Source organism: Girardinichthys multiradiatus, chromosome 12 (genome assembly GCF_021462225.1).
Source record: "Girardinichthys multiradiatus isolate DD_20200921_A chromosome 12, DD_fGirMul_XY1, whole genome shotgun sequence".
Lineage (NCBI taxonomy): Eukaryota > Metazoa > Chordata > Actinopteri > Cyprinodontiformes > Goodeidae > Girardinichthys > Girardinichthys multiradiatus.
In genome coordinates this window covers 44,398,221-44,424,077 of record NC_061805.1, presented here as the reverse complement: position 1 = coordinate 44,424,077, position 25,857 = coordinate 44,398,221, and the positions used below count along the sequence as shown (strand labels likewise).

The window sequence follows — 25,857 nt, the reverse complement described above, 5'->3', positions numbered from 1 at the left end:
TGCAACCTCAAAGTAAATGATAATTGGCAAAACAAAAAACACCCGTTAATGATCACACCAGTGATTCTCCATAGGTTATTCAGGAAAATCATGACTGTTCTGGATTTCCTACTTTTGATCAGCCAGTGTACTAAAATGTAGATCCTGAACTTGCAGATGCTAAATTGGTCCTAACCTCTTCAAAGTGCAAGAGGTCTAGGAGCACAATGTGTCAGGTGGTACCAAGTTCCTCCAGCCTTACTGTTTTGCTGGACGGCATGGGACATAACATCCGTCACTTCATATGGTCCTAACCACCTGGCTTCGGTCCACATTGTCTTGTGAACTTTAACTTGCACCGAGTCTCCTACCTATACAGCTGGAGTCTGGGTCAGGATTGCCTCTGGTTCAGCTCTCTTAACTTGGGAAGACAAAACGTTTATCAAGTTTAGTGAGAGCCTTAATATAGTCATCTAGATCTATTGCGAAAGACACCCGAAAAAGGCACATGACCTCCCTCAAATGGAGGTCCATTAACCTTTCTTCCTATTAACAACTCAGTAGTCATTAAATGCATTCCAGTACCTGGTGAGTTTCTCTGGACATGAAATTGTTCCATTGTTCAAGGGAATATTTTTCTCCTCAGCTGTGACTATGGGTGATTTACAGAACCAAACCCGTGAGTTACGCCTAAAGATTTTTCTACCTTTGCTAAGTGTGTGTTGTTAACATGACTTCAGTTGTCTGACCCTTATTACCCTGGGAACCGTTCATCTCCATAATACCTTGAGTTTTCTTTTTCCTTCATTTGCAGGCCTATGACCCTGTTTGAGCAGCAAATAGCAGAGTTTTGCAGGTGCTACTAGCCTGCCATCATGTGATCCATTGTTCTGTGTGACTCTTTTCTGAGCCCACATATTTGGTGCTGCTTTTTGGATGTCTGTGACGTCGTTGTAAAGGGCTTCTACGTGTCTTGTGCAGTGTGTGTGTGTGTCCCTTTTCAATGTTCTCAAGTTTTTTCAAGTTCTATCTCTCCTTTTTCTTAAAAAGCACAGAGGAGAACATCCCAGCTTTTTCACAAACATCATAATAAGATGGAATATTATAATCAGGTGTTGAGAGGGCATCAGCAATCGACAGGGCCTGTTTTGTTTTAGTCAAGACCTTTTCTGCCTCTTGGGTCCAGTGTAAGGAGGCTTGCAGGTTTCTGTTTCCAGCATTGGCCACAGTGTTTCTCAGGGGCTGTGAAATGAAAGTATATTGAGGTACATAATTCCTGCTGTAGCCTGTAAGCACCCCAAACAGGCCTGCATTTCTTGCACAGTGAGTGGCTTAGGATGATACAGAATGGCACTTTACTGTGTGCCTTTCAGAGTATGTCCCAGACTTGAGATAATTCTGCCTAGGAATGTGGCAGACGTTCTGCAGACCTACAACTTTTCTTTCTTCCTTTTGTAAACCCAAGAGTGTGAGAAGTGAGTGTGAGCTTTGCAGGCAGACCACAGCCTTTGGTGATGCTAACAATTAGTCATCAACATATTGCAGCAGTGTAACATTGTTACGGAGATCCAGATACTTCACATGCTGTTTTACCAGATGATTGGAAATGGATGGACTGTCTCTGAACCCTTGGGGCAGCCTGGTATAAGTGTACTGGAAGCCTTGATAGGTAAATGCAATATATGCTTACAGTCAGGATGCAGAGGAACACAGAAAAATGCATTAGCAAGTTCAACACAGGTGAAGAATTTCTGCTGGGAGCCAATTTTTGTAGGGCCAGATAAGGGTCAGGCACTGGAAGGAAGTTTTGAACTGTAGCTTCATTGAGAGGCTTGAATATTGAACCAATCCCCACCCTTTTTCAGGACGTTTTGAATCAGGGAGAATGGGAGTGTTATAGTTCGAGTGACAGGGAACTAAAACACATGTATTCATTAGGCCAAAATGGTGTCTTTAATGCGTTCAATTTGTTCTGGCTTCAGCTTGTATTGTGGTCTTCAGATTGAGTCAGAGAGGGGCTTCACCATAACAGGATCAGTGTTCAGAAGGCCAACATCATGCTGATGCTGTGTCCATATGTGGCATGGGACATCACTCAGCATACGCGGAGTATCAGGATGATCACTGAACCCATGACAAGTGGCAGGTTATTGTGTTCACAGATAACTTTCTCAGAAAGTGACGCACGTATTAGCCACATAGATTCATCCTTTGTTTTTAACACAGCTGGTGCCTCTGTGGGGAGCCGTGTGAGGGTATATGAAAGTTTTTTCATGTGGACCATGTATCTGGTCTGTATGAAAGCAAACTGCGGCAACTGACGATGTAAATTTTTTTCACTTTTATCGATCTTTAAACTCAAACCGGGCAAGTGCTGTATCAGAATGTCCAACCCAGTTCTCCAGTTGCTCCAGTAATATAGCATGATCAACAGTGTCGAATGCTGCACTGCGGTCCAAAAATACCAGCACAGTGGTTCTTCCACAGTCTGCACAGTAATTGAACACCTTGACAAGAACAGTTTCAGTACTGTGGTGAGCTCAGAAACCTGACTGGAAAACGTCAAAGCGACTGGTCATTTTTAAGAAGGTATTTAACTGTTGAAACGCATCTTTTTGAATAACCTTATTGGAAGATTTGGGATGGGTCTGCAATTTTGCAACAGCAACTTGTCCAGATTATGCTTTTTCAACATTGGTTTGATAATTGTGGTTTTCAGGGGCACGGTAAAACACCTGACAAAAGGGATGATTTAATTATTTGAATCAAATCAGACGCCATGACTGGCAAAACAGTTTTAAAGAAAGTTATGGGTAAGATTTCAAGACAGCAGAAGGAGGAGCTTAGTTGATATATAATTTCCTCTAAGTTTTTGTAGTTGGTCTGGTAGAATTGTGTCATTTTGTTCAAATGTGCTTTGATTGGACACAACATTGATACTGAACTTGATAATGATGTGTAGACTACTCCTCTAATCTTCTGGATTTTATCAGTAAAGAAGTTAGCATATTCATTGAAAGCCAATGTAGAGTGTAGTTCAGATAATACAGACGGGAGGGTTTTTTAACCTGTCGACCACAGCAAACAAGGCACAAGCATTACTAATGTTTTTGTTGATGATTTCAGAAAAACAAAAATTCCCTTGTATTATTCAGTTGTAAGTTTAATCTGTGAAGTCTCCCTTTATAGATGTAACAGTGAACCTGGAATCCAGTCTTTTGCCACCTCTTTTCAGCTTTTTTACACTCCCTTTTTTTACTTCCTACCTGTGGAGTGTTTCTCCACAGAGAGTTCCTCCTATCAGAGACAACCTTCGCCTTAATGGGAGGAATGGAATAAATAATTTCTTTTTTTTTTTTTTTTTACGGTGTCCTGTCTGGCAGAGTAGTGCTCAGAATTGTTGTCTGAGTGCCAAGAAAAAGCCCAACAGATTTACTTTACCAAGCGGAGCATTACAGCTAACGCTTTAAAGCTCTGCTTGATATTTATAAAAGAAACTTTATTAGAAGCTGCTTTGGGATTATTTCAATTATTACGGATACGGAGACAGAAATGGAAAGGAAAAAAAAAGAAGCACGAAAGAGAGAGAGGTGGGGCAAAAAGGAAAAGGGGAGAGAATGAGAAAAGAATGGAGGAAAGAAAGAAGGATGAAGAGAATACAAGATAACACCCTGCTTGCTTTTACACCTGCAGAAATGTTCATATTACCAACTTTTTTACCGAAAGCTGCACGGTACTTATGAATGCAAGATGTATTTAGTGGTAAATGCGGCTCAATATAGAACATTTGTGTATCTGTTAACAACTGTGTGAGCGTGCATACAAGGTTTCTCCATAAAAATATGCAATAGTGAGTGTGAGGAGCCACAGACACACGCCACTGGACCCGGGACAGATATGGAGGAGATCCAATCCACAGACATCCAAAGGCCCCCCAGAGAACAGGAAGCCCAGGAGAACCACCTCTGGGACTACCGTAACCCCCCCAGAGAGGAGCAGTGGAGAATCTGAGGGGAACCACCCAGCAGCCACAGTGCAGAAGCCTCAGGGAGCTGCAGCGACGAGCCCACTTGCCCCGCCAGCAGCCGTCTATGCCCAAGCAGATCCAGCCAAGGACCCAGAGACCCGAGACCCCAGGACACATCACTCCCCAAGCAGAGGCCCGACAAAGCCCAGGGGTCCAGGCCCCAGCAAGCAGCCACCGGGAGTAACTAAGCACCCAGCCCCAGACAACGAGAACTACAAGTACACCGGCAGGCAGAAACACCAACCACTGGCAGGGAGTGTGGCAGGTAGGAAATAAGCCCCACATTTGATGGGGGGCCTAAAGTGATCCAGGAGAGGGAGCAGCCCAAGACCCAATCTGACACAAAAAACAGGCACACACAGTCACAATCACACATTCCCACCCTCATGCGTACACATAAAAACACTCACACCCACCCAACGTAAAGACAAACAACAATGGACGTAGTACACTCACTCACACTCCCCATACATACTTTATTCTCCCAGGTCCAGGTGCCGATACCTCATAGGGACAACCAGCCCTGGACCCAGGAGGTGGTCTCCTTCCCTCCGGGGGTGGAGACAGGCAGACCACCCCAGCACCGGAACCTGGTCTGGGCTAGCCCGGGCTCGTGCCTGAACCTGAGCGACCCGGACCCCGACCCCAGTCCCCAACCAACTTTTCTTTTCTGAAAAGTATAATAATTTATGAAAATTCTGGAATGGGAGGTTTTTATTAGCTTATTTACTGAGTTACAGGACAAAGTGGAAGTGAAGGAGTGAACTTGGTTAAATGTTTCAGTTGCACTGTCTTTGAAAATGCGTTTACTAGATAAAATATCTTTGGCTAATAGAGTCTTAGGAAATTATGGTTTCAAAGATAACAGAAAGTGGTCAGATAGAGCGACATCAGTTACAAAAACATTGGAAATGTTTAGACCCTGGCTTATGAGTCCAAATCATTTCCCCATTTATGTGTTTTTATCCCCATTTGTGTGTATCACAGTCCTTTTGCCCCTCTGTTGACCCCATGTCAACATTGATGTTGAGAATCGTTATTTACAGGCGAAAAAAAAAACATCCAACACGAAGGAGCTGCTTGTGTTAGGTTTTGAAGTTAAGTTGTGACTGTTTTAGGACTTTAATACAATTTGAGTCTCTATCTCTGGCAATAGGTGGTAAAAGCCCTATCTGATTTATCTTAAGGGCACTAAAATAGGGTTTCACAATCCTATTTATTAATGAATGAATAGTTTATTTCAGGCGATCCCCTAAAATATTAAAATTACACATACAGACATGGAACAACATTGGAACAACCTACTAGCCGAGTTCCTTCAAAAACCCTGCGCAAGTATATATATATATATATATATATATATATATATATATATAGTCTGAAAAGGGATATGAGGGATATGAAGAAGTAAAACATATTTAATCATACCCTTCCTATAGTCCTGCATTACTTATGAGTTGCTCAAAACCCAATATTTAAATATACATATAATTATACAGTACTGTGCAAACGTTTTAGTCAGGTGTGAAAAAATGCTGTAAACAAAGAATGCTTTCAAAAAATTGTGTTAATCATTTATTTTCATTATCAACAAAATGCAGTGAATGAACAAAAGAGAAATCTAAATCAAATCAATATTTGGTGTGACCACCCATTGCCTTCAAAACAGAATCAGTTCTTCTAGATACACTTGCACACAGTTTTTGAAGGACCTTGGCTAGTAGGTTGTTCCAAACATCTTGGAGAACTAACCACAGATCTTCTGTGGATGTAGGCTTTCTCACATCCTTCTGTCTCTTCATGTAATCCCAGACACACTCGATGATGGGCCATGACATCAATTCCTGTAATTCTTGTTCTTCTTTACGCTGAAGATAGTTTTTAAGGACTTTGGCTGTATGTTTGGGTTCACTCACTTAGCATTTTGTAAATTGATAAAAATAAACCATCATCATTTATATTTCTGAAAGCATTCTTTGTTTACAGCATTTTTTCATACCTGCCTAACACTTTTGCACAGTACTCTACAGAAACACATTCACATGTGCATACACAGATATACATACACAGTGTTTCCTCTTGGATTTTGGTCTTGGGTGGGTGGGGGGGTGAAATGACACAAACACTCAAAGAAGTCATTGCTTTAATGTTTCCATCAACAACAGGAATCAATCAATAAAATATGAAAATAATTTTAAACACAATATAATTTTACAGTTACTGAACAAACACTCCTTTATGTATCTGTCCATGTATATATCTACATATTCATCTTTATCTTTACATTTTTAGCTTTTTCTCTGTATCTGTCCTCATCCATTTGTTTAACAGAAACTAAGAACTCTAAAGCAATAAGTCTTAAAAACATCAGTGATTTCCATTTGTGAGTGACAGATCATTATATACAGTCCTACACTACATCACAAGAAAACTGAATTTTCTCTCAACACTTGGGAATTCACCCACCTTTCTCTTCTTCTGTCTTTCATGTATTCTTTAAGTTTTCTTTCCCTCAACTTCTGATTTGCTGAACCTAAATAAAAGCTTTAACGACTATAAAGCTGAAAGTCCCCCATCTCCGACACCCTTCTCCGCCTGTCTACACAGACAGACGTTTTCAAAACCAAAAGTGGGAATCCTCTGCCTTCTCCCCACATTCTCTTTTACATTCCTACCCTTACTGCACATCCACAAATCATTCGGGGAGAGGATAAAGGCGTACATGCAGGCAAATGAATGGCTTGATTTAGATTCAAATTGCATAAAGTGAGCTAAGCGGAATAGCTGACAAAAGCTCTATGACGACGAAGTGATAACCTGCAGGCTGCTTCCTTATTGCAGGAGATGGGACTGAAGTGCTGGGCTGGTGTTCAGGTCTAATTGCATCACTCAGTGAAGGGGTAGAATGACTGACATGTAAGGAAAAATTCCTTTGAGATTTAATACCTAATGACTTTTACTTTGCATAATAAATCAGAACTCACAGCCTTCTTTTTCTACTTTTTGAAAGTCAAATTTTCACAGATAAACTTTTCTCTCAGTCTTTTCTCTCTTGATGACACTTTTGATGAAGCCTATTTTGTGTTGGGGTTCGACATTTTGGGACTCTCTGTTGGTTTTGTGTTTGTTTATTCCTTCAGTTATTTTGATGTTAGTTTTGTTCTCCCTCCTGCCTCCTACTGTTTGCAGTTCTCTCTCCCCTCGCTCATAGTTCCTTTATTTGTTGTTCTTTTCTTATTTATCACTTAGAATGGTTTTCTCTTTATTATGATTATTATTATAGTTCTCTAGTTTAAGTCTCTATTCTTCCAGTCCCTCCTGATAGGTTAGTTTTAGTTATTGTTTACATTTTGGTTTGTATGTATTCTAGTCCTCACGTTCTCTGCTTCCTTTCCAGTTATTTCAGTCAGTGTTGGTTTAGGTTTGTTTACTGTATTGTTTATTAGTCCTTTCTCCCAGGGGTTAGTTTTGTATTAGTTTCACCTGCCCTTCAGCCTCCCTGTTTGCCTCGTCACACCTGTCCCTAGTTCTTTTGATTGCCTGTCTATTGTTACTCTCTCATGTCTCTGTATATTAGTTGGTCTGTGTTCTTAGTTCCTTGCTGGTTCCTCTTGTTCACTACCCCTGTTCATGCACAGTTTTGCTACGTTACAGAACTGTGTACACATGTAAGTTTTTGGCTCGACTCATGTTTGTACCTGCTGTGATTTATGTTACGTTTTGGAGACCTTTGATTAAAGAGAAGCCTTCCTCTCATCATGCTGCTGCCAAGCTCTTATCTGCACTTTGGTCCGATCCAAACACAGACCTTGACATTTTGTCTTTTATACAATAAAGCTGGTTTTGTCTATCTTTGTTTTCTTGTTTAGAAATCCTGTTTATCTTGTTTATTTCTTTTTGGCACATTTTCTGTATGTCCCCTAACTTCAGCTACAATGGTACACCATCTTAAGAAAAGTATGCTATAGCATCTCTGCAGTATACAGGTCCTTCTCAAAATATTAGCATATTGTGATAAAGTTAATTATTTTCCATAATGTAATGATGAAAATTTAACATTCATATAATTTAGATTCATTGCACACTAACTGAAATATTTCAGGTCTTTTATTGTCTTAATACGGATGATTTTGGCACACAGCTCATGAAAACCCAAAATTCCTATCTCACAAAATTAGCATATTTCATCCGACCAATAAAAGAAAAGTGTTTTTAATACAAAAAACGTCAACCTTCAAATAATCATGTACAGTTATGCACTCAATACTTGGTCGGGAATCCTTTGGCAGAAATGACTGCTCCACAATCTCCTGATAGCTAGCTGCATTGACCCTGCCCTTGATAAAACACAGTGGACCAACACCAGCAGCTGACACGGCACCACAGACCATCACTGACTGTGGGTACTTGACACTGGACCTCTGGCATTTTGGCATTTCCTTCTCCCCAGTCTTCCTCCAGACTCTGGCACCTTGATTTCCGAATGACATGCAGAATTTGCTTTCATCCGAAAAAAGTACTTTGGACTACTGAGCAACAGTCCAGTGCTGCTTCTCTGTAGCCCAGGTCAGGCACTTCTGCCGCTGTTTCTGGTTCAAAAGTGGCTTGACCTGGGGAATGCGGCACCTGTAGCCCATTTCCTGCACACGCCTCTGCACGGTGGCTCTGGATGTTTCTACTCCAGACTCAGTCCACTGCTTCCGCAGGTCCCCCAAGGTCTGGAATCGGCCCTTCTCCACAATCTTCCTCAGGGTCCGGTCACCTCTTCTCGTTGTGCAGCGTTTTCTGCCACACTTTTTCCTTCCCACAGACTTCCCACTGAGGTGCCTTGATACAGCACTCTGGGAACAGCCTATTCATTCAGAAATGTCTTTCTGTGTCTTACCCTCTTGCTTGAGGGTGTCAATAGTGGCCTTCTGGACAGCAGTCAGGTCGGCAGTCTTACCCATGATTGGGGTTTTGAGTGATGAACCAGGCTGGGAGTTTTAAAGGCCTCAGGAATCTTTTTCAGGTGTTTAGAGTTAACTCGTTGATTCAGATGATTAGGTTCATAGCTCGTTTAGAGACCCTTTTAATGATATGCTAATTTTGTGAGATAGGAATTTTGGGTTTTCCTGAGCTGTATGCCAAAATCATCCGTATTAAGACAATAAAAGACCTGGAATATTTCAGTTAGTGTGCAATGAATCTAAAATATATGAATGTTAAATTTTCATCATTACATTATGGAAAATAATGAACTTTATCACAATATGCTAATATTTTGAGAAGGACCTGTATATTGTTCACCATTTGACAACAGAAATCATATCAAGGTGTGATAGAGAGAAAGAAAATCGATCCAATTTAAACCCAATTACAGACAATCCCACTTAAAACAATTCAGTTTAGTTATATAGTGCTAATTTACAACCAGTCAGTCAGTCATTTTCTACCGCTTATTCCATAGTGGGTCACGGGGGAGCTGGTGCCTATCTCCAGCAGTCTATGGGCGAGAGGCAGGGTACACCCCGGACAGGTCGCCAGTCCATCACAGGGCAACACACAAACAACCATGCACACACTCATTCATACACCTAAGGGCAATTCAGAGTGACCAATTAACCTAACAGGCATGTCAGTGGACCGTTGCTTCCATTGTGTTGTGGTCTTTGCAGTAATCCCTTATACTGAGCCTGCATGTAATGACAGCAGAAAGGAAAACTCCCTTTTAACAGAACGGGAGAAAGCCAAAAGAAACCTCCAGCAGAACCAGGCTCAGTGTGAGCGGCCATCTGTCATAGCCAACTGGGGATTTATAAAGTCAAAGCATATACACAAAAAAGAAACACAGAAGGACAGATCTAGGGGTAGTTTCTCTGTTAAAGGAAAGTAAAAAGTCAATGGAAGTAGTAGCTCCTGTAATTGCTTGATTTAACTGAGCAGATAAGCTCTGGGCCAGTTTTCAAGTCTATGAGATAAAAGAGGGCACATAGAGTTAGTCAGAGCAAAACCTCAGTCAATGGCTATGTTTAGAAAAGAGACAGGGTTGAAAATGGAAATACAGGTCCTAGTGTATCCTCTATAGAAAGAGAACATTAAGTTGTTGGCAGCAGTAGCTCAGCAGATGGATCCTTAGGACTAGCCAAATGTAGTTTATATAAAGAGAAAAAAATCAGAGGGAGAACATGAAGTTAAAAGCTGAAATAATAGCAAATAATGCCATATTGGAGAGTAGTAGGAGAATGTAGCGAGTGAGTGATGAGTGAGGAAACGTGGTCATTATGTCCTTCAGCAACCTAAGCCTATAACAGCATAACTACAGGGATAGCTTAGGATAACCTAAGCCACTCTAACTATAAGATTAATCAAAAAGAAAAGTTTTAAGTCTTAAAAGCAGACAGGATGTTTGCCTCACAGACTAAAATTGGAACGAAGTGAACAAGGTGCTCTGTTAGGAAGATATGGACCAATCAGATCTGATGTATAACTGCGCTTGATTATTTTGGGTATTATGTTAAGAAGGAGAATCTTAAATTGTATTCTGGATTTAACAAGGAGCCAATGATCGGAAGCTAAAATTGGAGAACTATGATCTCTCTTTTTACATTTTCACCAGAAGTCTTACTGAAGTCTTTTGGATCAGCTAAAAACCTTTAACAACATTTTGTGGCCTTCCTGATTGTAAAGAATTACAACTGTCCAGCATTTAAGTAACAAATGCACTGACTAGTTTTTCAGCATCTATCCTGGACAGGGTTAATGGGCTTTTGTGATTCATTGGGTAGCCTGGCCTGATAAGGCAAAAAGCTACTAGAGATACAATGACCTCATTGGATGAAACTGTCTATGTGATTGGAAATTTCCACTTATAATTCACTGAGACCTAATTAAGAGCATGCGGATTATTTGTCTATTGAAGGACAATGAAGGGTATACTGTTCATTACCAATTATCTGCACAAAGTCACCTTATGCTATTGTTTGCTGTAGTTATAAAAAGAATTACAGTGTATTATGAAGTATTATGCTTCAATTTTCTTTTTCCAGTGTTGTGATAGGAGGTGTTACGTCTATATTTGCTGAGGCAGGTTAACTGTGTTGCAGTCCTTGTAAAAACTTTATGGAGCAGAAAACCTTCAGAAAATTAGCAATATTCTACTTTGGTAGACCCTCTGTTTAGCTCTATTTTTTAAACTTAATAAAATAGAGGGAGGCATCTTATGGAATCTCCCCAGGAGATCATGTAAGATGTTTTGTCCTTCAGTTTAATTCATAATTACACTGCGTTTTTAATTTGAACAAACTTCATGACAAGATGGCAAAGACAAATTATGGAAGATTAATTAAACTCAGCTCTGACATTATAACATCTCCCAAAAGGATGGAAGCTGACAATTTGAAGACGTTTTTCTTCTGCTAAGTTACTGGTCGCTTGTAATTTGATCTAAAATTTTTAATTACAAAACATTTTTGAAAGTAATTTATCAGCTTATGTCTACAAGAAGGATTATAATGACATTCAGCTACTTGCTGATAAGAAATACGAACTTTCCAACACTAATTCAACTAATCTCATAATTCTTTATTAGGCATGAATCGGTATGATAATTTTGAGTAAAAATAGTTTAGTTGTATAATGGTGATCATACAAAAAGTTAAAACAAAGTGTTGTAAAAATTACTTCTGCAGTGCTAATATAAAATAACATATTGCTTATTAGAGGAATAATGTTATATTAAACATTTTGTTTATTGTTATTTTGAGACACACAAACCACTTGCTAAATTTGTTTTTGTGCCTTTTAAGGAGAGTATTTAACTTTTTTACTTTTCTGCTTTTTAAAGAATAAGACAAGTTTAACAAGCTGTCAACTGGTTAATTAGTTAGGCTGTCTGCTCCAGTAGCTAGCTTGAATCCAGCTGCTTGGCAGAGATGCTGCTCATAGCTTGCCAAACTGTAATTTCTAAGCAGCATTAACTTAATTAGAGCGATGGGTGGCACTCCTTTAGCTTCCACACCATGACCGTACAGTTTTTTTTGCATTTGGAATTATTTGAAAAATTATTATGTCAGTAAATGTTTTGGCCTTCATTCAGCCAGCTGTCTGGCTGCAGGTAGCAATGTGTGGGGGAGGGGTAGTGCTGTTTTACTATGTGTTTTAAACAGGGAGAACCCCAGACACTCCTGCACTTTCTCTGGCATGCCATTCAGGGGACTTGTCTTTCTTGCTGTTCCTGTAGCAGTTTTGCGGTTTTTCCAAGCTGTAACTTTATTAAATAAATTACATGTGTTTTTGCTGTCCAATAGATTCTAAATAAATAGAGATTGTGATTTGTTAATATCTAAATTTACAATAGATGTAAATGTTGATATTTAGAATGCAAATTTGCAAAATCAGCCATTATTTTATATAATTCTGACCACTAAATGGCGAAAAATTGCTTCCAATGTTTTCCTTGGTATATGTTGAAAATGCGTCAACAAGCATGGGTGCTACACATGTGTCACCTTGGCAGTGTGGTTTGAGACAAATTAATGATAGTAGTGTGCAAGAGGTTAAAAACCTTGGTAAACCTTAAAACGAGTTGGATGATGTGTACTCTTGATCATTCAAATTGAACTGACAATTGCAGGACTATGTTTCATTTTTGTTGGCTTGTTAATGTTTTTGTACGGAAAACGATTCTTACTTGGAACAGGAAAATTCTTACTTAGAACAGAAAAATGACTAAATAATCACATGTAGAGTTTTTTTCTACAAGCAAAGGTGTTCTAAATGTACATAAAACAGGAAACAACTCTGTATTGATCAGTTTTTCCAGTGGTTTTAATGAATTTTTAATGATCTCTTTAATAGCTTAATCTTTGTGTCTTTTTCTTGATTGGCCATGCTCTACAGTTTGAATTTTGTTGCCTTCAGTTTAGAACAATAACGGGATTTTATTATGAGGAGAATAGTTTTTGCGGTGTATAGAGTTGCTCATGCAGCAAGATGCCCAACGGCTGAGCTGCATGGTATTAATGTATTTTTTGTAGGAGAAGGTGATTACATCCACTATGTGTTTGATCAAGTTATTCTTCTATGTAAATCCTCCTTCCCATCTCTCCAACTCATTATTTGTATTTTACTGTCCTGCTTCCCCGCAGAGCCAAGAAGAAGACAAAGCCCTTGAACCTTAAGATTCACAGCAGTGTGGGGAGCTGTGAGAATCTGCCCACGCAGCGGTCACCGCTCCACACCGAACGATCTTTGCGATCCTTCTTCTTTCCCTCTTTTATCCCTTCCACACCTCCCGTTCATTCTGAAACACCCTCTGCAAGTAAGTGAACTCACATTATAAACCCATCTTTCATTTCATTAGCAGTTCATGTCACAGTTTTATTTCCTCCACTGGCATTTTGCTCCCTGTGAGATCAAGCCATGAATGTAATTTTACTGTAGGGTTGAAAAATGCTCTTAAGTTCAAATTTTATCCACATTTGTAACTTCAAATGTTCACTATGGGATAACCTGCACACCTGTGCACTGAAGTTTTTTTTATATTTTTCTCAAGGTTATAAATGAACTTTGGAATAGAGGGTGACACGGGAGTGGATTTTCTCTCCTGTCCCATCCCGCTCCCACAGAAAAATGTCTTGTCCAATCCCAATCCCAGGCCAGCATAACGAAAAAAATCCTGTCCCATCCCACTCCTGGTAAATTGACTCCCACTCCCATCCCGCTCCCATTCAGAATGACTCCCACTCCTGTGCCACTCCCATTTTTGTTTTCTTCATTTAGTCTTTTGGCAATTTCTTTCTTTGAAGGACCAGTTAGGTCCCTGTTTTTAGCTGTAGTAAAGGCCAGTTAAAGTAAAAAGAATAATAATGAAGAAATAATAAAATATCAAACAAGGAAACAGACCATGCCTATCTTAGTTGAATAAACAAAATGTACATAGTTGTATTTTACTTATTTATTAAGTGATGACTGTTTCCTTTGAACAATGACATTACTTTTATGTTTCAAGTTGCTGAAACGAAAGAAAAATGCACCTAGTAAGAGAACTGTACTTGTTGAACAAAAGGGCAAAAAGGAATTACCTTCACAATTTAGAAACTGTACCTCAATGGTTCACAGCCCTGGTCCTCAGGGACCCCTTCCCTGCAAGTTTTAGATATGTGTCTGCTCCAGAACACCTGATTCAAATTCTGACATGACCTCCTATACAGGCATCAAGAATGGAGGGTCAAACTGGACAAAATTAATACAATAAAATCATCATTAAATAAATAAATGTTGTGAATGTCCCATAAGTGAAGTAAATGTAACATGAAAGAAATGTAACATTAAATGTGCCATTAAATTAAAGGTACCATTTATTTATTTAATACATCATTAGAAACAATAAATGTACCATTATATCATGAAATTGACTATTATGCAATTAAATGTGCCACTGAATAATTAAGTATAATTTTAAAGACAACATGACATAATTAGTGGTACACTTAATATTTAATGATGTATTAACATAAATTGTACATTTAATGGTACATTCAATTTTTTTCTATTTCACAACATATTTATTTAATATCTTCCCTTGATGAAGCCTTTCAACGAGGTCCGCGAGGGGACATGGGGAATTTTTTCTTTTTTGCGTTCTCACGCAATAGTCTTTGAGTTGTCTCGCAATACTTTGTGGGATACTTTCCAAACCAGATAACTGCAAAAATGAAACATACACTACACCCGTTTTGAGATTTATTGAGTTTTATTTTGAAATCAGCATTAAATAAAATTATCTTCAATCAGACTAAAAGAGAGTTTTTATCCACAAGCTGTCAAACTACTGAACTCTGGAACATAAAACTGCACGAAACCACATCTGTGACATTTTGTTTGCTTATTACTGCTGCATGAAGTGTACTTTTGTTTTGTACGCCATTAGTGTTTTTGTTTTTATCGTGATTTGAACGGTTCTTCTTATCCTAAGCATTTTATCGCATTGTTGACTGCGTGTTAACTTGCATATGACAAATAAACCATATCAATGACATATCAGTGTTTGTTTTATGAGCAGTTTATCATCTGTGCTGTTGCTCCAAAATGCTGAAAGCAAAAGTATTGCGTGGAGACGCAGAAGAAATAAATTTCCCCATGTCCCCTCACGGGCTTCCGTACCTTACCTCTTAAATCTTTAGTGCACATGCAGCAATTTTGTTGGTCAGATGAGACTTGACACATGATGGTACTTTTCATTTGATGAATGAAGAGATGCAGGGCTGATTTAATCCAGAATCTGCCAAACAAGTGTCCCTTAATCACTGGTGAACTTGATTACGACTAAACACGTTTTACAAGCAGCAGACTGCGTGTTAAAACCGCTACATTCAACTCTCCTGAAGTTCGGTAATATTTGCGACTTTCCTGTCAGCTCTATGAGTTTAATAGATAAGTCCTTACTTCTGACTTTACGTTACAAATCCAATTTTACCACGTCCAGTTCTCCACCTGCGTTTGTTCCCTCCATCCTGAACGCAGGTGGAAAACATCGAGTAGAAGCACTGTTGGCTTGTGGGTCGTGTAGTTCGTTTGACTCACATTATAGTATAGGCTTCTTGGAAAAAAAACTACACAATGGCGGCGTCGATTCAAGTTTTTTTTTCTTAAAGTTTATAACAAAGTCTCAGTTTTACATTTCCAAAGACAATTGATCCTAGTTTATTTTCCCTCCTATTAGTTAGCTCCCGCTCCCGTCTGCTCCAGTTCATTTTTTAATCCTGTACCGTCCCAATCACGGGATCTTTACTGATGCTGTCTCCCGTCCCGCGGGTTTCCCGTGGGAATCCCGTGACCCGTGGGACTCCCAAAAAATGTCAGCCTCTACTTTGGAATTCTATCATAACTCTGTTTTGCACTTTGCTGTGTGCATTTACAACTCTGAAGAAATATTTCTTGCTATCAAGCTAATGTTTGTTAGAAATACTTTAACAGCACATCTTAGTTGGAAAATGGGCCATATAAGGAATCAGACTGTTCCATTACCGCCGGAGGTAGTGTGTCGCTGCACACCGGCAGCCTTATTCGTTGATGCATTACAGACAAACTGCGGAAGCCATTAGATTGAGGAGGAGATGGGAAAAGGCAGAAAAATAGAGAGTAATGGAGGTCCTGTCAGTGAAACGAGTGATGCATGGTTGTAACATAGTGTTGAGAATACTCTCTGACATAACTAACTAGGATGCAGGGGCCAGCCATGAATAGATGTAAGCAGAGGCATGACATGGAATAATCAGTGTAGAAATGCATAAAATAGAGAAAGAGAAGAAAAAACAGAATAAAAATAATTGAAATGCTGAAGACATGCAGGCACCTCGCACCATTCTGAACTGATTTTAATAAAACCCTGAAAGCACAATACTAGTTAGCAACAGTTTTATATATAATATCATATGCCATAGTCTCAATCAATCAGCCAGCCTTTATTTAAACATTACTTTTCATACACAGCAGGGCAACAAAAATGATGTAAGATAAAAAAGGAAGCAAAAAACAAACAAGGACAAAAAATGTACAGAAAGTGGATAACAGAAGTGGCTTTGATTTGAAGGACTCAGGAAACACAATTGCCATTACTTCCCAAGTCACAAGGAAGTGACATGTCTTTATAGTTGAGTCTCATGTCAAGACTGGCAAGTCTCAACCGAAGTCCAGGTCCTATTGTTTAATTTCAAGTCATTAACAGGTTATAATGAGCAATCCCTGAAAAACTATACACACACAAAAAAAACTAAAACTTGTTTGTTTTAATGTCACAAAGCATCTAAATGAAAGGTTTCTATAAATATTTATCTTCGTTTTTGAAGGCTTTCAGCCCTACTGGGACTGGTAAGTTGTTTAGGATGTTCCCCACCTTTTGCTTGTTGGCAGATGGGAGAGGCTCCCTTACCCAGCTGCCTTAAAATGTTGTAGCAGATGATAATGAACAGATGGATGAAGGTAATCATAAAACTACTTCTAAATGCTAATAAAAAATACCAAATTTACATGATGGTGTCATAATTCTAAACACCATTAACTAGTTAGAGAAACTAGAAAATCCTTCCAAGTGTTTCTGTTCAATCTTTTATTTTAATGAGACTTATAATGAATGGAACAAAATATGTTTTTGATAGAATTATTATTGTTGTTTTTTTTTTTTTATACCTGTCAACGCAAAAAAAACTTGCTTCAGCACTGCTAAAAAGGATGAGGCATTTCTGAAAGCCATACAATTTTATTATGAACTAAAAATTAAATGAGTGATAAGTCCTGAAAAATAGTTCTATTCTATTTATCACAAATTATCGCAGTGTGTGGAACGCTATTGTGGAATTTCATTTCAATATAGGTCAAATAAATAATAAATAAATTTTAAGAGCAGACCAAAAAATATGTTTTATCCTAAGTGAAGATGTATCTATATAGAGTACAAAGTTGAACCGCAAATCAAATCAAATGTTCGCATTTAGAATTAAATGTATTAATAATTCACTGACTGTGTACTCTGTTGGATGAAAATAGTGGAAAAAAAATCTGCAATCTCACAGTTAGCTCTGTGTTAAAATCTGTAAATAGGGCATCTGCTGAACAACTGAAATGGAATTAATGTTACATGGAAAAACTGCAGAAACTGCTTCATTAACCGATATGTGCACAGAGAAACAATGAAAGCAAAAGATGCTAAATGCTAGCTTTAGCTTTCACTGTAATATAACTTTGACTTACCATTTGTGTTGCTTTAAATATCAAATAAAGTTTGTTGTTGTTGTGTCTCCGTCAGTAATCTTTGAGCCACATATTTAACAAAGGGCAACACGTTTTTATTGTAAACCTTGTAGTCTTTGTAACTGAATGAAATTACCCTTGGTTTCATTTATCCGCCACCGCTGCTTACTCAGTCACCCCTTAGTGACATTTTACTGCTACATTGGGGAGGTGGGTTGATGTGAAGAGGGAAAAACTTGAGACGTGAGGAAACAACAAGGCAAATCAATATTTTATTTTCACTATTATTATTTTGATTGGTAAATGTTTGGCTTGAATTAGTGCATCAAATCTTTTTATGAAAAAGATGCTCAAGTCCAGGTAAAGTACTTTTCATTTGTATTTAAGTCAAAGTCGAGTCATAAGTGTTTTCTAATATAAGTCATTGAATGTGTGACTCAAGTCTCACTTGAGTCAAGCCATGAATTCAAAGTTGACACCTCTGCAAAAAATCGGCTAATCTCCAAGCCAAAAATATTTTTTTTTCTTTTAAAACATCACTGATCTTGGGTTTGAAATTTTCATTCTTATCTTTTTCTGAAGACCTCAAGCGCATGCAAGGCTTATATAATGTAAGTAAATCAGATAATTATTAAGGCCTGTTGTGATTGTGAAGTCATCAGATGCACATTAAAATCAATTCTAAAACATATGTACTTCAAAACTGGAGTTAGTGGGTTTCTTTCTGGTCTTTATCAGCATTCGTTCAGCATGAAGGTGAATTTTGGAGTAGCTTTAGAGGGGCTGCATTATTTTAAGGAAGACAAAGCAAGTAGAGCACGGCTGTAAGTTATTCGGCAAGTTGTAAAAGCGTGTTTTAAAGTTAGACTGAGGAAGAGTCAAACTCTGGCAATGTTCTTTAGATGATAAAATGTGCTTTTGTTGGTGTTCATTGAAGTAAAACACTATCTGATGTTTTAAATAATTTATATTTCATTATAAACTTCCACACGTTAACTGCCAGTTTGATCTTACATGCCAGCATGTGCTATTTACTTTTATACATTTACTGTATTTTGGAAAAAAAATAAATAACAGACTAGAGAACTGATGGATGTTGTCTCTGGTACAGTTGAAGAATTCATCGGCTTTGTAACTTTTGATACTACTAAAATACAAAATGTTCAATTGGTATATATTAATATAATCTTTTATAAAGAATAGAAACCTTGGATATTTCACTAAAGTTATGTAACATACACACCCTAGTTTAGTTTTCAAACTTTTTATTTAAAGCTTCACAAATCCTTTCTGGTAAAAAAGATGCTATTTTTTTATGGGAGGTTTAAATATTTGAAACGGGTAAATGAACGAATATCTTGTTGACATAAATGCTCATCATTCTGTATCTATTCCCCTCCTTTCAAAATGTCAAGGCTAAATTTGAACGGAAAATCATATAAAATCTATATAAGGAGTAAATGGTTAATCATTAAAATATCATGTCTTCATTAATTACCAAACATCTAGTCCTCAACAATTGCTAGTTTTTGACAAAGAGAACCATAAAAGAGAATATGTTCCAACTTTCTAGGAAAGACATTTGTTAGCCTCACTGGGAAAGTTTATTCCAGAATGTCATGATGGAGGCTCTGACCTGACTTGAGGTTCAGGAGGAGAACAGCGGACCAGATTTTTACTCTCACAGAAGTTAATGATGGTGTCTGGAGTTTGCTTTTCCAGTCCAGTTCCATGTCAACGTTTGAAGCCAGCATGTCTCGCTTGTGAGAAAAATGTATTGATGTGGGACTGATTGTCATTCAGGCAAATCTTCAGATTGTCCAGCATGCATGAATGTGGAAGTTCCCATGAACTACAGCTGTCAGTGTGGTTGTTGTTGAACAATCCGTATTTACCAAGGGAAGAGCTCAGTGATCGTCACTCAAGTCAGCTTTATTGATTACCATGCACATGAGAGAGCAGTTTACAGCAGTCAGACATATAGTTGAGAGCCCTGCCAAAACAGCTCTAACTAGACAAACATAGAACATTCCTTTAGTACAGGTTCAAGATACTAATTCTTGGAACCGAAGCACTGATACAGTGGCATGCTTATCTGAGACTTTTCATTCCTGGAACCCTCCATGGAACAAACCGAGCCTTCTGTTGATGCTCTGGGCCCTGGTTATAAGTGAGGCCATAGATTAAGTGACAGGAGAGGGACTGATTACTATTTTAGGTCATGCAGAGTATCTGGTTATAATGAGGGCTCTTATCTACAGGTCCTTCTCAAAATATTAGCATATTGTGATAAAGTTCATTATCTTCCATAATGTAATGATTAAAATTTAACATTCATACATTTTAGATTCATTGCACACTAACTGAAATATTTCAGGTCTTTTATTGTCTTAATACGGATGATTGTGGCAGACAGCTCATGAAAACCCAAAATTCCTATCTCACAAAATTAGCATATCATTAAAAGGGTCTCTAAACGAGCTATGAACCTAATCATCTGAATCAACGAGTTAACTCTAAACACCTGCAAAAGATTCCTGAGGCCTTTAAAACTCCCAGCGTCGTTCATCACTCAAAACCCCAATCATGGGTAAGACTGCCGACCTGACTGTTGTCCAGAAGGCCACTATTGACACCCTCAAGCAAGAGGGTAAGACACAGAAAGAAATTTCTGAATGAATAGGCTGTTCCCAGAGTGCTGTATCAAGGCACCTCAGTGGGAAGTCTGTGGGAAGGAAAAAGTGTGGCAGAAAACGCTGCACAACGAGAAGAGGTGACCGGACCCTGAGGAAGATTGTGGAGAAGGGCCGATTCCAGACCTTGGGGGACCTGCGGAAGCAGTGGACTGAGTCTGGAGTAGAAACATCCAGAGCCACCGTGCACAGGCGTGTGCAGGAAATGGGCTACAGGTGCCGCATTCCCCAGGTCAAGCCACTTTTGAACCAGAAACAGCGGCAGAAGCGCCTGACCTGGGCTACAGAGAAGCAGCACTGGACTGTTGCTCAGTGGTCCAAAGTACTTTTTTCGGATGAAAGCAAATTCTGCATGTCATTCGGAAATCAAGGTGCCAGAGTCTGGAGGAAGACTGGGGAGAAGGAAATGCCAAAAGGCCAGAAGTCCAGTGTCAAGTACCCACAGTCAGTGATGGTCTGGGGTGCCGTGTCAGCTGCTGGTGTTGGTCCACTGTGTTTTATCAAGGGCAGGGTCAATGCAGCTAGCTATCAGGAGATTTTGGAGCACTTCATGCTTCCATCTGCTGAAAAGCTTTATGGAGATGAAGATTTCATTTTTCAGCACGACCTGGCACCTGTACACAGTGCCAAAACCACTGGTAAATGGTTTACTGACCATGGTATCACTGTGCTCAATTGGCCTGCCAACTCTCCTGACCTGAACCCCATAGAGAATCTGTGGGATATTGTGAAGAGAACATTGAGAGACTCAAGACCCAACACTCTGGATGAGCTAAAGGCCGCTATCGAAGCATCCTGGGCCTCCATAAGACCTCAGCAGTGTCACAGGCTGATTGCCTCCATGCCACGCTGCATTGAAGCAGTCATTTCTGCAAAAGGATTCCCGACCAAGTATTGAGTGCATAACTGTACATGATTATTTGAAGGTTGACGTTTTTTGTATTAAAAACACTTTTCTTTTATTGGTCGGATGAAATATGCTAATTTTGTGAGATAGGAATTTTGGGTTTTCATGAGCTGTATGCCACAATCATCCGTATTAAGACAATAAAAGACCTGAAATATTTCAGTTAGTGTGCAATGAATCTAAAATATATGAATGTTAAATTTTCATCATGACATTATGGAAAATAATGAACTTTATCACAATATGCTAATATTTTGAGAAGGACCTGTAAGGCACTGAAATGTTTTATTAACAGTGCTACATACCTCTGCATGTCTATACAGAAATTAAGGCTACTATGCTCCACCATGAACAATTTATGCTTTTCAATACTTCTGGTTTGGAGAATAGATCATGGGCGTGTAAGAATTTTTGCAGAAACTCTGCTGAAGTTAAAATTAAGAAAACTGAAACAATTACACTGTCTTTATAATTTGCAGGAAAACTCTATCATTATGCTAGATCACATACATAAAGTATTTGTTTTCTTAGAATACAAACATAAATTTGAATGTATTTTATATTGTGTGATTGATTACCAGAAAGAAGTGTGCATTTGTGAACAGAAAATAGTGTTTTCTGCATTTGTACTCAAGCTCTTTTTAGCTTGTTACCCATAAATTATTCTAGTGCAAGTAATTTCCTTTAGAGGTTACCTTATATTAGGTTCCATTTGTGTGTATTGAGTCTCAGTATGATCTGCTTGTTCTGTGAAGGCCTCATAGGTTTGTTAGAGAACATTAGTGAACCTACATCACCATGAAGACCAAGGAACACACCAGACAGGTCAGGAAAATTGTTGTGAAGAAGTTTAAAAATGTATTAGGTTTCAAAACAATATGCCAACTTTTGCACATCTCATAGAGGACTGTTCAGTCCATCATCTGAACATTTTGAGTATCAAGCAAAAAAGCTTTACTTATAGTGTTTTACACACCCAAAATTACCAAAGTGCTGTACAGGTATATAAAATATAACAAATAAACATTATATAGACAATAAAATACAACATCTACAGTAAAACTAATAGAATAAAAGCAGTGAAACATAAGAAAATAAAAACCATTGATAAAACCAGCCTGATACCTCTGCTCAACTGGAAGAAAATCAAGTTATAAAGATGAGTCATTAAAAGAGATTTAAAATCATTCAAGGTGTTGGCCATCCTTGCAGTCAGTGGGAGATCATTCCAAAGTTTGGGAGCCACAACATAGAAAGCTCTGTCTCCTAACATGACGAGTCCTGGGAACATCAAAAAGCAGCAGGTTGCCTGACTTCAGATATCTGCTGGGAACAAGTCTATGGAAGAGCTCTGATAAGGAAGAAGGTGACTGACCATTTAAACATTTACAACCAAAAGTAAAATCTTAGAAACAATGCTAAAACTTACAAGCACCCATTTCAGGGAGGACAATATGGGAGCATTGTGTTCACATTCCCTTTTACTAGTCAACTAGACAGAAAGCAGCATTTTGGAACAGCTATAGACATTGAAGAAGAAAGTTGTCCATCCCAGAGAGAGAGTTGCAGTCTAGAGGTAATAAAAGCATGTATGACCCTTTCAAGGACTTATTTTCTTTTTTGGGTGCAAATCTTTCTTTGCACACAGTTTGAGAATTAAACAGATACACAAATTCTGGTTTGCACATATTTAGTGTGTGTAAATAGCGTTGTGAATTTGTGTCAGATTTTGTAGAAAGAAATATATATGTATATATAATATATTTTTTTCTATTTTATTATAAAGCATATTTAGATATACTAATATATATGACTGATATAAAACAAGACTTGAATGGGACAAGGTATCAGACAAGTGAAGTGATTTTCATTCACCCAGCTGAATCTACAGTTGGGCAAACATAAGGTCTTCCTCTGCAATGGTTTCTCTGTATATGATCAGAAACATCCTGCAACTGATGAGATTTAGTATAAGCCCGTTATGTCAGGTGTTAGGTAGAGAACCTAAACAAATCCAGAACTCTTTTGGTGGGTTGCTTTCCAGGGATTCTCTAAATTATATCTCACTAATTTCAAATTTAAGAAACTCAATGAGTTGCATTACATGCCTGACCGTGTTGGAAAACAGGAAAAGTGCAGAAAGGAGCAAGAAAACCCTAAAGCATGTTGGCCCTTGCCTTCCACACCTCAGCTGTTTATTTTCTCAGTTTAACAGACTAAATAATTGTTCAGTTTAGAATCCCTGCTTCTACACTAATTTTAGTTTCAATTTTGGAAAATACTTTTGCAAAACTTGAGTGTTGTCTGCACTTGGGTTGGGTCAGCCAAAATAATAAATGTTAATAGAGGATGTGCTACAGTGCAGCTTTTTAATACAGAAATAGAAGACTGACACATCTGACCATTCAGTACAATGTGGCCTAGAAAAATAGAAATGTCTCCAGTACTTATTTTCGGAATGGTGCATGTGTGTTTGTGTTTAAACGCATGGGTGAGCATACACCCTGTGTGCAGCCCGGTCAGCCAGGATAAACATCCGTCCTGGATCTAGTTTGGGATTATGGTGTCATTGCCATCTTATACGTCAGGGCTCTGCAGCCAACAACATTATCCCTCATCCCTCGAGTCATGAGAATCAAGCAGACAGAGGATGAACAAGATTGGCTGAGATGACCGAGACCACACACACTGTCTGCTCAAGATGAGTCAATGGCCAGACTAAACTGAGCACTAGAGTGGGAGTACATTTATTTTCCCATCAAGATACATTGATTAAGATAGTGTTGATAAGATATGATGGTAGGATTTATGACACAAGTCATACAGTAGTATATCTGTGCTGAGGTGCTCCTTGCCACATATTTTATTTCTGGAAATCAGTTGTAGATAGTTTTGTGGTAAATCCCTAGATAGATGATTTTGTGACGATGATAATGACTTATTTTGTTGTAAACAGTGGCCAAAAAATGTATTGGCACATCTGGTAAAAAAGTAATAGCCTTAGAGGAAATAAAGCTTTTATTGTAGCAACATAATTTCAGATGAAACATTTAGAGAAATCCAACCATTAGATGGACAACAGTTAGTGGGCGGAAAAATAATTTAATTTGTTTTATAAGATTAGTGGTGCCACACCTTTGCAGTTACTTTATACAACCCGCTGTTGCAACTAGGACAGCACTTTGCCTTTACGTATACTATTTTAATAGGTTGGATCCAATAATACGAGGGATCTTAGACTGTTCCTTTTTGCACAGTCTCTCTACATAACCCATAATCCTGGTTTTAATACTCCCTTCTCTTCAGCTCACCGGGTAGGTTTTTAACCCCTAGATTCAGATCTGAGGTCTAAGGTGGATATGAAAGAAAGTGGATTTTGTGTAGAAATAACGATTTCTGTGTTAATTAGACCATATATTTTTGAAGTATTGTGCTGTAGGGTTTGTTGATACCATATTTCAGTTTTCTGGCAGAGTCAACCAGATTTTGTTTATCATGTCCTGATATTCATGATGTGATGCACTAAAACTAGGAAATAGGGCTTTAAGAAGAGAAACAGGCATTCAAGATCACAAATCGTACACCATACTTAACAGTGGACATAAGATGTTTTTCTCCATATTCACCCATTGTTTTTACACATTACCAACCTGGAGCGCTTGTTACTAAAAACTTAATTTTAAGTCCTCCCTACCCAAAGCACACTGTTCCAGCTTAAGTCCCATTAGTGTTAAGCAAGCTCCACAATGTATGTTAAGATAGATAATATTTTTCCAGGCATGACTTCCACACAATCCATTTGGCAAAGATAATGTTTAGTGATTATCATAAAGACTTACTGATTCCAGGATTCCACTCTGCAGCTGTTCTCTAAGTCTGAGTTTTAGAGATTGTGTTTTTACCTCCTTTACCATCCTCCTTATCATGTATAGTGACGAGATTACCTTGGGTTTGCATCCAGCCTTGTTTTTCCACAGGTCCAGTTGCTTTTGCTTTGTCTGTCAAATTCAGATGAGTGTCTACAAAGCAACTTCAGTTACCCACCATTGCAACCAGTATAAAGGTCAATCCACATCCTCTTTTACTTGACTGGTGTCCCATTTGAAATTGAGTTCCCCATCTTGAAAGACCCCCCACATGGTTGATTAGACTCATCACTCTGTCTGTGTGCAGCGAGTGAGCTTTTCTGACAGCTTTACGGCTGTGTCCAAAGTCAGTCATCCACATCTGCCTATATGATAAAACATAGCTTACGGGAGCATGAACAGTGGATTATGGCTTTCAGCAGATATACATGAATCATCATGTTTCTGGGCCATTTTTAGCAGATGGTCAATGAATACTACTTTTCTATTCCATTGTGTTAAAATCTTTAGGGCATATGCATTATTTTGCATAAATTTCACATCCAAAATAAGATTTTTTATATATATATATATATATATATATATATATATATATATATATATATATATATTTCATGACTGACTGACTATTTCATGCCAACAGTAATGTTAAAA

General features: G+C 38.3%; 1 protein-coding gene across 3 annotated transcripts in view; it reads left to right on the top strand.

The window, feature by feature from the left end:
• The window catches only part of ksr2 (kinase suppressor of ras 2), a 212,795-nt gene that overhangs the window by 71,154 nt on the left and 115,784 nt on the right, over positions 1–25,857 (top strand). For all 3 annotated transcript variants that reach the window (XM_047382133.1, XM_047382134.1, XM_047382132.1), the window contains one exon: positions 13,135–13,307. In XM_047382133.1, the coding sequence (XP_047238089.1) occupies positions 13,135–13,307 (173 nt within the window). The remainder of the gene's footprint in view (positions 1–13,134; positions 13,308–25,857) is intronic.